Source organism: Anopheles funestus, chromosome 3RL, assembly GCF_943734845.2.
Source record: "Anopheles funestus chromosome 3RL, idAnoFuneDA-416_04, whole genome shotgun sequence".
In the NCBI taxonomy this organism is placed as follows: domain Eukaryota; kingdom Metazoa; phylum Arthropoda; class Insecta; order Diptera; family Culicidae; genus Anopheles; species Anopheles funestus.
This window is the reverse complement of record NC_064599.1, coordinates 5,804,827-5,820,974: the sequence shown is the minus strand read 5'-3', so window position 1 is coordinate 5,820,974 and position 16,148 is coordinate 5,804,827. Positions and strand designations below refer to the sequence as shown.

Genomic DNA, 16,148 nt, shown 5'->3' with positions numbered 1-16,148 from the left:
TATGTTTTTGCCAAGTTGCAATTGCACCGCCGATGGTCAATTACCATTTTCGCGCATCGAACACACAACAGTAAACGAAGGGAGTCACACCGGTGAGTCTGGGATTGTTGGTAGTAAAAGGTAAATTTACCAGCTTCGTGATTCCCAGAATGTACGGGATCGGAAACTTTCCCTGCGTGTCCGACAGTCCCTCCCCCCTCCCCACCGTTATGGCTGCCGTGGTAAATCCCCCCCCCCCCCCCCCACAACCACAGTGCGCTCAGCATCGGTTCGTTGCGAATGTTTCTCTAAGGCGCGCGCGTTAACCGTTGCAGTACGGTGGCATGCAACAGCGCACCATAATCGAGCGAGAGAATGTCGCATTTTGCATTCACGCATTTTGTAGTCGTCTTCGCTTCGTTTTTTTTTTGTTTCGATCCGGATGGACAATTGCTCGATGGATGCTGGCAGCTCATGAATTATTCAAAGCGCACCGGCGAATTACTCCGGAAGGTGCAAAAGCTATTTTTTTAAATATGCTCATGGGTAGTTACGGGGGCAACCCCTTTGGAGAATGGGGAGCTAAGAAGAAAATTCCAAACCAAACGAAGATTCCTCGGTATATTTGAACAGTTATAAAGAGGAAAACTCCTCGAGTATAATTCACAAATCTAAATTCATTAATTTGTTTATCAAAAGTGCTCTATACATCAGCGTTTTCTGTTTGCTAAAACAAATATTTATCTTTGCTCCATTTGCACACCGTTATGCATCAGCCAAGTCCTTTCAAAGTGTGTCCTGAAAGAAACAATCTTCATAAAACATTTATTGCACTTTCTTTCATTTCTTTACGACTCGGATCGATTGCTTTAATGAGTAACGGTTTTAAAGCATCATAAATACTCCTAAAAGTTAAATGTGTTCCACATTCTCCACAGCACACACACAAAAAAACCCCATCTCACCCCAGAGAGCCTTATCTTTATTTGCCCACCTTTCCAACTCGAAACTGTTTTGCTTTAATTCATTTGATCCATATCGTTACCGAAATCGTATCAGTCGTCCATGATACGCTACCCCCCTGCTACTGAAATACGGAATCGCAATCATTTGGATCGAAAATCCTTTCTACTTTTTTTGAATATTTTTTTTTTTGTTCTCCCCACCCGGTGGAACATTTTTACCCCTTGGCAATGTCTTCATATGTTGGGCAGGACCGCCCCTTTCCTTCTGCAGGGCCCGCTGGCGACAGTTATCGATTGGTAATTAACTTTTAACAACATATTTCCACCGTCTGATTTGGTTATCGTCGTACCGGGGACGATGATGCTGATCGTGATGATGGTCATGGGTGTTTGATCGACTTTTCGTAACGTCTTGTGAGAATGGGTGAACAAGGCAGGGACGAAAACAAAAATCTCCCCGCGCTTGTTTTCATGCAAAAATGGAATGGACAGTACGGTCTGTTTTTTTTTTTCTTTTGGCATTTATTTACCGAAGGCAAGTGTCTTTAAAAGCCGAAACGATAAATGATAATCGCAACTCGCAAGGCTCATGTTAAGGGATCTCCTTTTACTCCATTTAAGGTGATTTCGCTCACAACCATCAATGCGGGCATGGATGATGGTTTTAATCATTTCAGAGTTTTTGTTTTTTTGGTTTCGGTTTTATTCCCTATTTGTCTTACTTTTGGATTTTTTTCATTGTTTTATTTTTTGTCGCTTTTTTATTTTAATATGTTTTTATTATTGCAGTCAAATGTTCGACACATGACGTCTCTATGCGACTTTTTTGTGTGAAAACTGCAATTTGCAAATTCAAATAGATTCCTGAATTTTAAAATCTTTGAAAAAAAAGATTTAAATTTATAATCAATTTAAGTAAGATTGTAGAGTAAGATAAAGATATGGGTGTCGAATATTTATTAGAGGCTTGAATAGCACAATCAAGCAATGGTAGTGCAGTTTGCCACCACACTATAATACCCAATAATTGTTCCACCGCTCGATCGAAATCCATGCGGTCAACCACGTATCAACGAAACACTTTTATCAAACTGCAAGTCCATTCTTCAACCTCAAAAAAAAACCTTCCCAACAACCACATTTATTGCGGAAACCTTAAAAAAAAAGTAACCAAAGGATTCAGCAGGATAATAAAATCCTCGCGCACCAATCTCACATTTCGTCGAACTCGGACTCGGGGATTGTGTAATTATGATTCCGACGATGATGCGGTCTCTATTGATGGCGATGAGGTTTTGCGGTTAATTTGAGCCTTTTGCTTTCATATGGTATCTTTTGCGTACGGGGATGTAATTTAAACACCGATACTTCGGCGATTGCTTAAGATTTTTGGAGGTTCAGGCTGTAAAATGACAGCAAGATAATGATCATGGTTCGTTATCTTTTAATCAACCGCCCGTAATGGATTGCAAAAGGTTTTTATATGTTAATTTGGAATGCAATACCAATTACAGATGTTAATTAAACTATAAAACATCAAAATTCCGAAGTTGTTTCCTTTGCAACAAAACGTTTTAGTGATCATAAGAACAAAAGTGCGGATAAAAATTAGAATTAGATTTTTTTCCAACCATTCTCCTTTTAACCGTTAAACATTTAGAGACTATTTTCAAGAACATATTGTTTGAATTGCCTTATCAAAAGCAAACGTTGTGGGAATCAAGCCAAAAAGGCACTCAGTGTGATTAAAACGCACCAGGGTAATAGATTTACATTATCCATTTATCTTTGCTTTGCTGTATGATAGAAAGCGTTTAACGCGCCGTAATCCTTTCACTTTGACCTCCGAGAGACCTTTCGAGCCTGTCACGGGGGGGGGTTGGTTTTTTTCCTGTTCCTCCCTCCTTCAAATAAATTAACTGCACTTCGAAACTACCTTACTGCTCGGAACCTACCCTGGAAAGATGAATCGAAAGCATCGATCAACACAATTTAATGCACATCTTAGGCATCGCACTGCCACCCTTGCATCCCGGTTTCGCGATAAGCACGTCCGTCTCGTGGAGCACTAACAAAAGTGCATTCGGTGTGCAATTGCATTCGGAGATAAATGATCGTCCTAACCCGAACCGCCAGCCCTCGGGCCATCCTCAGAGCGAGAATAGACCGCTTTAGGGTGGCCGCCCAAGTGACAACCCTTGGCGGTTCTTGCAGGGTGGGAAAAACAAAACCAAACTAGCCACATCCTGCCGCTGGTAAAAGGGTTGCTGGAAAATTGCTTACCCCCTGGTTGCCGTTAAACGAAATCATTACATGTAATGTTGTTTTTTTTTGTGCTCCTTCACGTACACCATGCAACCCTTCTTCGGTACAGCTCTCGAACAAAACGTCTAGTTTTGCTGCGCTGACTCGAGCGGAGCGGTTCCCCACTAATCGGAAGTAACAAATGTGCATCGATTTATCTTGCTGCTCGTTAAGAATGCATGATTATTTTTATTTGATATTTCCTTCCAGGCGATGCTTCCTGCGGAGCGTCAGGCGATGTGCTGCGTGTGTCGTGTTTGTTTTATTAACCACTTTAAAAGACGCATTTCGTGAGGTCCGTCACCGCCGTTCTATAAACGCACTTCAGCTCTATTATTTATCTATTTTACGTTGCGTTAACCGTGCGTGTTTAATTTTAATATTCTGAGAACTAGTACCAAACAAGGATTTTTTTAATGCTGGGAAAACATCCTCAAGAACATTCGAGATAAAACGAGGTTTTCGTGAGTGAAATTAAGTTTTTTTTCACTGTAGACATGCCTACAGACATATTAATAAAAAATATCCAAATTTTTATGAAACTAATTCTAAACATAAAAGATTCTATACACAGAATATCAGATCGTAGATCAATTCTGTTCGTAGGTCTGACAATTTTGAATCTTCAGTAATTTCAGAATCTTTGAAAAATCACTATAAACTAATAAATCTTGAATATTTATCTTTATTATGCTGATGTTACTACATTTATATATTATAAATTGGGAACTGAATAAAAAAAATGTTGTAAACAAAAACACAAAACGCTCTTATAAAACGATTCTTGAGTAACGAACAGCAGAAACATATTTTCTCCGTCACAAAGTTACACCTTACCCATTACATTATAATCCTACCCTGTCAACGTCTCCGGCACTCTAACTTTGCTAAGCTCAACCGGATACATAAAACCACCAATCACGTAAGCGCACCACTGTGGAAGCCATCAAGTCCGAGGCCGGCGCCCCGTACACCATGGAGTGGTTGGTAAAATTTAATTTATTTTTCATGTCCTAAATGGGACTTTAGCGTCGCGTACGAACATTATTGTCCGCGCCATTTGTACCGGTAGCTCACTAAAAGCCGAACGAAAGCTCTCTCTTTCTCGCTCCCTCTCTCTCCGCCAAGACTTCTGGCACTAAAGTATGATTTCCCAACGACTCGGCATGGCACGGAACCATGTGCATGGTTTGTTTCAGTTTTTTTTTTTTGCGAAAGCCGACAAGTGACCGCGCAATAAATTATCCACCGTTCAGCTTTTTGGTCCGTTTGAAATCGCTAAACTCGCGTGGTCAATTTTTTTACCTCTCTCTCTCGTATGTTCATACAGGCCAGCAGAATGTACATTTTTACATGCCACCTTACATGCATTCCTGCATGTGCAACGTAACCACGGTTAATAGTTTAATGAACCGTGTAAAACAAGACCAATCAACGCCGTTAATATTAAGCTCGTTTAAGGATTTTGAAGCAGCAGGTCACAAACACCGTTTCCCAATCGAACGTCGAATGGAACATCGAAAGGCGGTACATGAAGCAGCCCTCATGACATCATCGATTGCCTTCAATCGGTTCAGGGTAACCATCATCTATCAACCACACGGGACCCGAGCAGCAAAACGTGAAGTTAATGTCTAATTAAAATAATCGTAAAAACTAATAACAATAAATTTCTGCTCCGAAGCAACACGGACGGGGGGAACGATGTAATTGGAAGACGTAACCGGTGCACCCTAAAGGATGTATTTGTAAACCATACTACAGTGTTTATATAACATTTTAGTATTATTCAATAAAATCTCAAAGCAATATTGATCGCTCTGAGGAGGTAATACTTTATCTTTAATAATCATGAAACAAATGTTCATGAAATAAAAGATGCATTTTTCTGAGTTACAGGAATATAAAGCACATGTACCTTCACCAAACGGACCTAACCTTGCATACGATTGACATTTGCAAATAGAACATTGCAACATCGTACGGTCATAACCCGAGGCGTCGCTAGTTCACATTCGTTGGCAGACATCGATGGCTAGTACCAGCATCACCATACTATGTTCTCAAGCTTGCCTAGTGTGGAAGAACACTCCCAAGCGCAAAAGGACACCACTAAACCCTCGGTTTCTGTTAGGTTCTCCGGAAACAACCACTAAAGCTAGACAAAAAAAAACACTTCACTAAATGGAAAATCTACCACCACCGTTTCGATAGCAGTGCAGCAGCAAGATGGATCTACTTCTGCTGCCTAGAGTACAGTCCAACAAGGCCACCGTTTACCGTTTTGTCACTGTGGCACCGTACCGTAAATTCAGCCTCAACATCGAGAGCGCGCGCGCATACGAAACATGCGCATTTTGGAGTCCATTTCGACCGATAATCGCGTACCGACTACTGGACGCGTAATGGCTACATTTTTATGGTAAATCTAATTTATGTTTCCTCACCACATAAATTACGCGCGCTGGGGTTGCACTGTTTTGTTCGTGGTGCACCAGGAAACGCGGGTGGCTTCGCGCCAGCTCGGTGATTTATTAAGTCCCATGAACTGGAGCGAGTTCAGCGATTGTTGAGGTGCTCCTGTACGGGGAACTCCGGCATGTTTCGGCTCGACTAACAACGAAGGTTAACCAACCGAGCGATTTGCTTCGGAAGTTAGTTTCCGAACACGATGCATTGCTTTTTCGTAGCGCGGTTAATCGCACTCCTGAGCTTCCAGAGTTAAATCAACCGAAACGAAATGAACAACCCTGCACTCCCACGTGATTATCTCCCCCCTTTTTTTGGTTTGGAGTTCTATGTTCCAGACTAAATCGTTACTAGGCCACGTGGGATGACCCGTGAGCTCATAATTTAACTCCAATGTTACTTCAACACAATGGAAAATATGATCGTTTTAGGTTAAGCTTTAGCCATTTTTTTATAAAACTATGAATTAATTTAACAGTATTTAATGAATTTCAAAACACAAAAAAATCCAACCACATCCAAACGAATCAATGGCACAATGAAGTACATGTTGTTTGTTTGTAGGCAACTCTTTTTTATATTCAATTCATCACCAAAAAAACATCTTTACACAATGATGCACTTGGTTTGGTAATTTTTCAATACGATTTATTCTCAAACACAACACGTTCCCCTTCCTCATTGCTGTGCTGCATTTTATAAACGACACTTTAACTGTCCAAGAACAGCGAACAAACATCTCGTACATGAATAGCAAAGATGACTCGATTTTTTTTCTTGTTTTGTGTTCTCATAATAAAAAAAACCACCGTCCGCCCTTACCAACCAAATGGAAACAATTCCATCATCGTCGAAATGTACAACAGAATACGGCAACGTTCCTCTTCTGACATTGCTCGTGTTGTCATCGCTGCCTCAAACAAAAAAGCTACCACAAAATGGATAAGCATGCGTCTTAACAACACAACAACGAAAAAAAAAAACAACATCGACCCATCACACGCTGCACACACATTCATGATTTCAAAACGATGCACCAAAAACCCCTTTCGCCCATTGACGAACGATCGAACCTTTTGCCCGGGACCTCATCAAAACCCTAGCTGTCGGAAGAGTTTGACAGACGGGAACTGTCATTCCACGCTCGTCCATGAGCGCAGCGACGGGCTGCCGGCAACTCTGGCAAAAAAGTACCGAACACAAAACCGTACCATCTGTCCGATGGTTTTGATGCAAACCGAAGGCCTCCACCGTGTAGGATCATAAATTAAATCACCAGCCGAAGCGCTGCTTCCGCGCGAAAACGTCGGAAGGAATGCAGCAGCAAAAAACATAAACAGGAGACTTCAACATCCGACCAAGCGAGGAAACAATCATTTTCCCGCAGCTTCAAACCTACAAAAACAGTCCCAAACAAAATGGAAGGGGGTGTTGTGGGGAGGACTGATGGAGGGCATATAAATTAAGGCCTTCCTTAAAAAAAACTCACACACACACCAGCACAAAAAGGGAAAACATGACGAACAACCAAACCGCACAAAGTGAATCAATTTGATGATTCGATGAAAAATATAACGTGCAAAAAGCGGAAGCATTTGCGCGCGCGCACACACACACGCACACAAAACAGCTCCACAACAAAATGCAGCAAAAGCATCCATTGCAAAATGGCGATCCGGAATCGGTGCAGGTCGTGCGCGAAACCGCAGCACTACTGCCGCAAAGTCTCGTTGGTAAAGATGCGAATTCGAATCGAAATTTATTCGAAATTAAATTACCATCGAATTAGTATTCACAAGCGCACGGTTATTATGAGAACGTTGACGATTGTAAATGCGAGAAACGTTGCATGAATTTGTAATGAGACCGCATCCTTTCCGCCGTGTGCCGTCCGGCTTCACTCATGCACTCGAATCGGAATTTATGTATGTATAACGTCGTTAACGATTGTCTTGCGATTGTGTCATTATCATTATCTCGTTGTCAATGCTCGCAAGCCCTGTTTGTGGTTGATGTGCTTGGGAGTTTCCCTCCCACTATCTTCCAACCATCCGTCACGTCAATAGGCGCAGAGGACCAACACGGACCAACAAACGAAAAAAAAAACGACAACAACCATGCGAACCGTTCTGGTGCTCCTCTTCATGCTTCTTCCTTTGGCTACAATTTGCAACCGGCAAGGATGCAGGTTTCTACTTCGGCTTCACAGATTGGTTTTCACATAGCTTTCCAAAGGGTGCAAAACGAAGTACGCGACGGTCTGCATTGGCTGCATCCTTGAGAAGGGACTCCCGGCAACGGGCCGATGCTACCTTGTATGGCCGCACCCGAGGCCGACTGAAAATGGTGAATTGTGGTTTCGGTAGCGAACCCCATTCTGCACGCCACGGATGGTGTCATTTTATTGCCACAGACTTGCAGCAGGCGTGCCTCGCATCTCCAGATTGTTGCTTTTTTTTGCTCTCTTCTTTATTTACTCTTCTTCGCCTTATCGAGTGTAGCGAACAACAACAAAAACAGCCCTCACAGTGCGTCAGGCTTTGTTCTTGAGAAATTGATCATGAATTCACAATCAATCAAATGGAGGAGATAAGAAATAGGGTCGTTTTTTTCGTCGTCGTCATACATACAGCTTGCGAATGTTCGATCGCTACGTTGCTGTACAGTTCCAATTAACTCTTAATGACATAAATATCGAACCGATGGGTTAGTTTTATCGCTACAAGATCGTGGGGAAATAGTGTTTTAACTTATTTTTTTAACCCTTGTCTGTCTTACAGATAGGGCAACAGATGTAACAGATGTTCATTAAAAAGTGTAATTGATTGTGTTACAATTGGAAATTAAATCAAACCTAAATAACCAGATTCCCAGACTTGGTTTGTAACAAACATGAAGAAAACATGTAAGATATGTATGGTGTTTAATAAAATTGAAATATGTTACTTCAAATCGTTAAAATAGTTATCAAAACTGTAAACATAAAAATATTTAAGATAGTAAAAATTTTAGTAACAAAACAAAAAGAAACAAAAAACGTTAACGTGAGTTAAAATGTTAATTAAAAATCACAGCTTAAATGTTACGGGCTTAAATAAATGTCATGAAATTAGCAAAACACATAAATAAACGCTATCAGTTTCAAAATGTGACATCGGTCAAGCTAAGACCAAATGAGGAAATTAGATACAAAATAATGCTCTAAGCTCACCTTTGCTGAAGGCCGCTGATATCTTCCGGGTTCATATCCGAGGACACCACGTACACCGTCGTACCGTCCGGGCCCTGTTGCGGCGTGTACTGCAGATTGCCCTGCACCACAATCTGCGTACCATCGATCAAACCGAGCTCATTGTTTGCGTACAAACTTTCCAGCCCCTTCTGGTCGGTGTAGATCACCGTTTTGTTACCCTCGTTGTACACGTAGTCGATCTGTGGTTTATCTTCATCGCCCGATCCAGCACCACTGCCGGCACTGCCACCACCGCTGCCACCGGTTCCCGGAACTGTCTCGAAGTGTGGCATTGCCGCCTTCGGATCACCGTAGATAACGTTCTTCGGTTCACCGCCACCGAGCGTATACACGATCTGCTTCGTCTGGGTCTGGTCCGGTGGTCCACCGGCCGTCGCATAGATCGTCTGCGGTTGATGCGCGTGACCGTGCGGATGGCCATGGTGCTGTGGCTGCTGATGTTTGTCCTCCACATCCTTCTCGTACTGTAGCACCGTGGTCGGGAGTTGTTCCTGCGGTCCTACACCGACCGCACCGGTACCACCACCGGCACCACTTGTCGTCGTGTAGATGATGCTATTGTCCATCCGATTCAGTAGCTGGTCCGCGGTCGAGATGGCAATGCGCGTCAGGATCGTCTCACCGTTCTCGTTGCGCGTTATGATGTGATGCTCGCCGTTTATGATGTCGCGACTGATAATTTCCTGATTGCCGAGCAGTCGCTGTATGTGACTGTCCTCGAGCAACCGTACACCGCCCTGTTGCTCGTCGGGCGACATTCGACCGAGATGATGCTGATGGTGTTGCTGCGGATCACCAGCCCCTGCCTCGTTACCGTTTATTGTTGCCGGCAGCAAACGATGCCCATCGATAATGGTACCATCGTCTGGGTGCACTTGATGATGCTGCTGATGATGTTCACCTGGAGACATACGTTGCAAGTGCTGCTGTTGCTCATCGGCTGACTGCTGTTGCTGAATCAGTCGAGCATGGAGCAGATTCTGTTCAGCGACCGCATGATGTTCGCTCGGATGCAGCTGATCCGGTGAGTGCATTTGCTGCTGCTGTTGCTGACCGTGTACGATCGTAGTCAGCTGATGATGGTGTGCATTCGCAGCCAGCTTATGTCCTGCCGCGCCGGCAGCCGTTGTGTAGACGTAGACCGTATTTGTCTCCTTATCGTACACCTTCTCCGTCGTTCCATCATCCGCGAGGGTCATATCGGTGGCACCATCATGGACGATGTGTGGTGAAGTGACTGTACCAGCACCGGCAGCAGCACCATTGGGGCTAACGCCCGCACCACCATTGTACTCTTTGTGTAGATCCAGCACGCTGACGGTTGTCATAGTGGCCAGCTCTGGTGGAGGAGTTCCTTCCGCACTATTCGACTTCATCTCGCCTGGTAGCGGTCCACTACTAGCTTCCTGTTGAAGCTGCTGATGCTGATGATGCATTTCAGGCGAAGCGGACATTATGTATTTGAGCTTCGTTCGTTTCTATTGCACTGTTTTTTTTTTTTTTTTTGCGGTGAGAGTTGACACGGTGAGTTTTGAAGTTCCACAACGTTGTTTCCGGTTCGGTTGGTTTGGCACACTTTGCTGTTATTCGCCAGACACAAAAAAAAAGCATCAGCGGGTCATGTTGCGGGTTGTATCTAAAAAGAAGCCAAAACAAACGAAGAAATGCCATACATTAGCCACCGACTAGTACGAAACATCAAGTTAGATGATATTCATTTGCACACAAAACGCTTATAGCAACAACCATCGTCATTGGATATTTTGTTCTGATCTTATCAAACACCAAGCGGGACAGCGAGTTGGAAGATTTATTGCTTCACACTCGAAAGTGAATTGCCCACCAACAACACCTGATGGTGGAAACCTTTTTTTTTTTGCTTTTCATTTTCACGTATGAAAAATTAATTGCTTCAGCGTTACGAAATGGGCATGGGAAAACGGATTAAAGGGATTTGAAGGTACGAAGCTACACGGCTTACATCCTGCAATTCCCAGCACTCTTGATCTCGTGGACAGCAGCGACACCAATTGTGACTCCGGTATGCAGAACCAATAAATTTTGTTATCATTTTCAACGCTACCTGAACGTACAGCCCACCCCCCCCCCCCCCCCCCCCCCCCCACCGGCACATTCGCCTCGCGCAGACGAAGGTAACGGAGCTTTAATCGCGAATTGCAAATCAACGCAAAAGGGAATCACGTGTCGTGCTACTGCCGCTAGAGGTGGGTTAGACGCGAAATAAATATCTCACTTTGCCCTCGTCTCATGCACAAACACTCAATCGTGCATGATTTACGACCATTGAACGGTTCGGTGTCATTTTGGATTCCATTCGGCCCTTCGGATCGAGCCCTCTGGGTGCCACTGGCAGCGGATCTGGATGTAAACACATCCAAAGTATTACGGACACACCTTCTGCAAAAGGCAATAAATAATGGTGATTGTTTGGTTATGTACACCATTGTTCATGCTATTTGCGCAGTAAGGTAGGAGAATGAAACAAATATGTCCTTTATTTTTCAGTTCGACATATTACACATTCCGATCAATTTGTATCAAACATTAGAAAGACAATTTTGTAAATTGATTATGCAGTTTTTTTTATGTGAACGCACTGCGGAAAGTTTTACTAGCAAGTGCTTCAATTATGAACATTAAAAAAAAATATTTTCGCAATATTTCGGAACAGGAAATTGAAGGTATTTTAATAATAAATCCTGGCCGTCCTTCTAGAATTAATTTTAAAGAATATGGAACCAGTTTTATCAGTTTTAATTTGTAGAGTTTCTATCATATCTATTGACGGATAAAGGGTCCCGAGCACCAAAGTTCAGTGTAATATACTTACTGTGTTCAGGCTCGATGATTCATGATTCATAAAACAGCTCCATGCGAAAATCACAAAATAAGGCACTCGTTCATTTGTACTGGTTTGAAATAGAACTATAAATGCACTTTTTATACTACATTCGGCAAACTTCCATCACTTCTGGACCGACGTATTTTTGTATGGCACAAACTCGGAGCGATTGTATCAATTTGTGCTACATAAATTTCTTCATTTGTTTTCACGATCTACTTTTGTTTTGCTTTGCTTTCTTGGACGGAAGACGTTAGATCGTTTTACGATACTTTCACAGAATTGAAATCACTGACGCATGGACGGAAGACGTTAGGTGATTAGTTTTGTTTTATGACATCAATTACATGGTTGTGATTGTTCTTTTCTTCAACAGCAATGTTTGTATTTGCATTCTCGCACTGTACGGCATTGAGTGTCGTGTAGTAGATCTGAAATTTAAAAAAGAAAATATATTTTTTTTTTAGTTTTTTCATAAAAATGGATTTAAAACATGAGATGTGAAAATTATTGAAACTAGTTTTCTTATATTCGTTTGAAGTGAATGCTTCAAAGGGACTCAATCGAAATGACTACAATATGCACGGATAGAAATGTAGTCGTTATTTACTTTTTTTTAAATAGCACCTTACATCAAATCAGATGGTTCCCGGAATCGAACCAACATTCCACCCTTATGAGTTGATTTCAATCGCACTATGGTCGAATAGTGAAACTATTATTGGTCATTTTTTCTATGAACAGTTAAGTATCGACAACCAACCAACATATTTCATGCATAAACCATTTCTTCCTTGTCAAAAAAATATTTATTTTATTAACCAGCAGATAATGTTTCCTTCAACAAGACCATTGCGAAGAACAAAGGACGTCTTGCAACATAAAGTGAACTCTAACGGACACTAAGCGAATCGAATGTGCACTGGAGGAGGTCGCCCCCAAATGACTTGACCCCATTAGGCACTACAGAGCTACATGCCTTGCACATATTCGGCACCGACCCCAACACAACCACAATGGACGAGGGCCCAACATAAGGAATGGCCCGAGGGCAACACCAAAGCGACACCGGTACCTGGCCACGATCGACAAAACCCAGATCACCAGAAGAGCGCGGAGTGAAAAGAGAAAACTTACGCTTCTTTCCCCGTAGCCTGTCACAGGTGCCAATCAATACACTTATCTTCGACTTCACCTCGATTGCCGAGCGGTACACTTGTGCGGTGTAGAAAAAAAAGGAACATGCCTAGGGAACAAACAGGGAAGAGAAGGGCCGGGACACGTTACCGCTTAAAAGAAAATATTGGAAAACAGACATCCGTTTGCAAAAGACCTCCCGAGACACCGAAAGTGTCCAATTTCGAACCCGAATAGATTCGATACGTTGTACCTTGTGTGCGGCAACACTCGTACGAAAGATTTCAACGAAATGACATGAAACGAACGCGTACCCAGTCCGAAAACCGAGGCGCGTCGGCTCCGTCAAGAAGACAATAATCTTAATGAGAGACATTAATATGACCCCAAAACACACACATATATACGGCCCAACTGCACGTCTGGAGGCGCCCTGAGGGCGTGATGAGATTTCGGCAGGGCGCAATTTCTTCGCCCGGGCACGCAGAGTAAAGGTCGCGATGATGGGCGATGCCGATGGGTTGCCGATCGCTGCCGCACCAAATTGTACCCCTTTCGCTTATGTTGCACAACGGTTGCTCACTCATGGTAATAATTTTCGAACGTCCCCGGGTAAACGCCATTTCGAACGTCGAACCGTAAAAAGAGCGTCACGATCACGACCGTTCGATGGATGTGAGCATAGTTGGACAGGTGAAAAATTGTTTCCGATCGTTTTGGCGTGCCAACTGACTGGTTCGGTCTGTGACATTGTGACTGTGGCGAAGGAAGTAATTAACAATTATATTTCTCGAAAACATCATTTTTGAAAAAAGGTAAAGGACACAGATTTTACGCACCCAAAGCGGGGATCATCAGCGTTGCAGAAACTGCGTACCGCAACCCATCTTCTGCCGTACGTTTAGAAATGTTTTGTAACTAAAATCCGCTAAAATATGATCGATAAACAGGCACGAATGCGAAACGTGCAATCTCGCACCAGTCGCGCAAAAGGTTAATTCAACCGAAATGGTTTGCCATAAATTCTCGACCAATAAGCTGCTTACACAACGTTTCCGTGTGCATAATATGTGCAGCAAACTAACCGTACGCCATCGATCAGCGTCATAAGTACCAAACACCCCCGGGGCAGGCAGGATCAGCACCGAAACACGAGGAAGAATAATTGAGAATGAATCGGAACAGGCACCTAACAGCATAGCGCCGTTCCAACACGATGATCGCGAAACACCTGCTAAGGAGATCATCGATCAAAGCTGTAATTAATTTTACTTAAACTAAATCTCGTCCCATCGAGCGAAATGGCGATAGTGAATAACAACGGCAAGCAGATTCATTGAGACCATCTTCGTTCCCTTACACAGAAAAAAATTCCTTTTTCTTAAATCACCCCATCGACACCGATTCCACCGCCCAGGTCAAGGGTCGTAAAATAAGCCTTTCTTTTGCGGTTTGTCCCGTATCATTCGCAAAATGAGCAGTGTTCACTGATTCGTACGGGGACAATGTCGTTTCGTCTAACATGCTACAAACAACACACTTAAAACCACCTTCCTGTCCGGGGATTTTCAGACGACAAAAAGGGTTAGATAGGGTAGAGGGATCACGCGAAAGCTAACTTTTTTTTTTAATCAAACATGGTACGGTCGTGGTGTGTAATATGATACTCGTGTAGCGATCCCTGCTATGAAGCTGGTTCGTTAAAAGGAATAAAGGTGAATAAAGGTGGAGAAAGAATTTACAGCTAACGACAAATTTGATTGTTGCGCACCGCATGCGAACTTTGTAGGACGACCGAAGAAACGTTGAGATAAGACAGTACACGCACGGTGGGACAGTACAATGCAGTGGATCGGAATATTATTCCAATCCGGTCAGCATATGATTTATTATTGTAAATGACTTCTTTGATTAAATTTAGTTTGAACTTAAGCATTCCATAATAATTTGAGCTTTTTCTATTTTTGTTTATTTTAAAATAATTTTTTTATTAATTATGACAGGGTTTTCTATCAACGAGGATTTTTTCATGGGATCCCAATGGGATTTGAAACCCGGTTCTGTTGCGTGGAACCATCGCCGTATATCACATTCACCACCAATCGCTCGCAGTCGTAACATTTTATTTTTATGGCATTTTATAGCAAAACTTTTCTCGTCCAAAAAGGCATTTACTTAACATGTAATTTATTTTTCCTTGAAGAATTTCATCATCACACGCAAATATTCGACAAACTACCCCATAAACCATCGAATGTTACCAACGCTTAAAAACCGGTAAACTTTTTTCGAAACCAAATGTCCAACGCACATGCTATAGTGCAAACCAACCCTCAACACCACAACCCCAACAAAATTGCACACGACACCGTACAATTTATTGACTTTCCGACTAGCACACACTTGCTGCCAAACGAGCGCAAGCAGCACGCGCGCGATCCACGCAGCTCATTTCCGCGTAAAACCACGTCCGACAGTGAACATGCGACAAAAATTGGCTGAATTTGATCACAGCTCGCACTCGCAGGCGAGTTTGCTATTGGCACATGGTTGGCCTCGCGGAAATTGGTACGATTTAATGGGTACGCCATTTGCACTGTTAAATCCTTCTCCCTCTCCAGACGGTCGTCATGCCGTCATGAGTGTTGGGGCTTTGTCGCCCATTTTTGGGATGCTGTGATCCCATAAATTTATCGTACGAAACAACCTTGCGTACACTCGCGAACTGATCCGAACGTGCACAGGGTGACCCGCAAAAAAAAAATGTAATAAAAAAAACATATAAATAAATAAAATAAAGCACCACTAACTGTACAGCGGTATATGAGGTCGGCAGGGTTCGACGATCGACGCGTTTTGATTGACGGAAAGGAAAGAAACGTAACAGCGCACCAACCAAATGGATCCCGTCCGCTGCCCCCATTTCGTCCCATTTCGTTTTGAATGACAATAATCACCTACCGTCCCTTTTCGTGCCGCGAGCTGCCTGCTTCGTAAAGGTAGTAATTTTTCAATCCACCCACGCGGCAAAGACATTTAGCGCGGTGATCGCGATCACGATCGGTGCAAATCGCTGATCACTATCCGCCCTCTCCAAATTGGTACCGTTTTATCCTGTTCTTTCTTTTCTTTGCCACCCTCCTGGAGTAGCTGGTTCGCTTTCGCATCGTGTGACATT

General features: G+C 43.0%; 1 protein-coding gene across 2 annotated transcripts in view; it reads right to left on the bottom strand.

The window, feature by feature from the left end:
• The window catches only part of LOC125769160 (protein grainyhead-like), a 174,152-nt gene that overhangs the window by 130,531 nt on the left and 27,473 nt on the right, over nt 1-16,148 (bottom strand). For both annotated transcript variants that reach the window (XM_049437695.1, XM_049437694.1), the window contains exons 2-3: nt 11,822-12,264; nt 8,929-10,606 (exon numbers count right to left, since the gene is read on the bottom strand). In XM_049437695.1, the coding sequence (XP_049293652.1) occupies nt 8,929-10,424 (1,496 nt within the window). In that variant the 5' untranslated portion in view covers nt 10,425-10,606; nt 11,822-12,264. The remainder of the gene's footprint in view (nt 1-8,928; nt 10,607-11,821; nt 12,265-16,148) is intronic.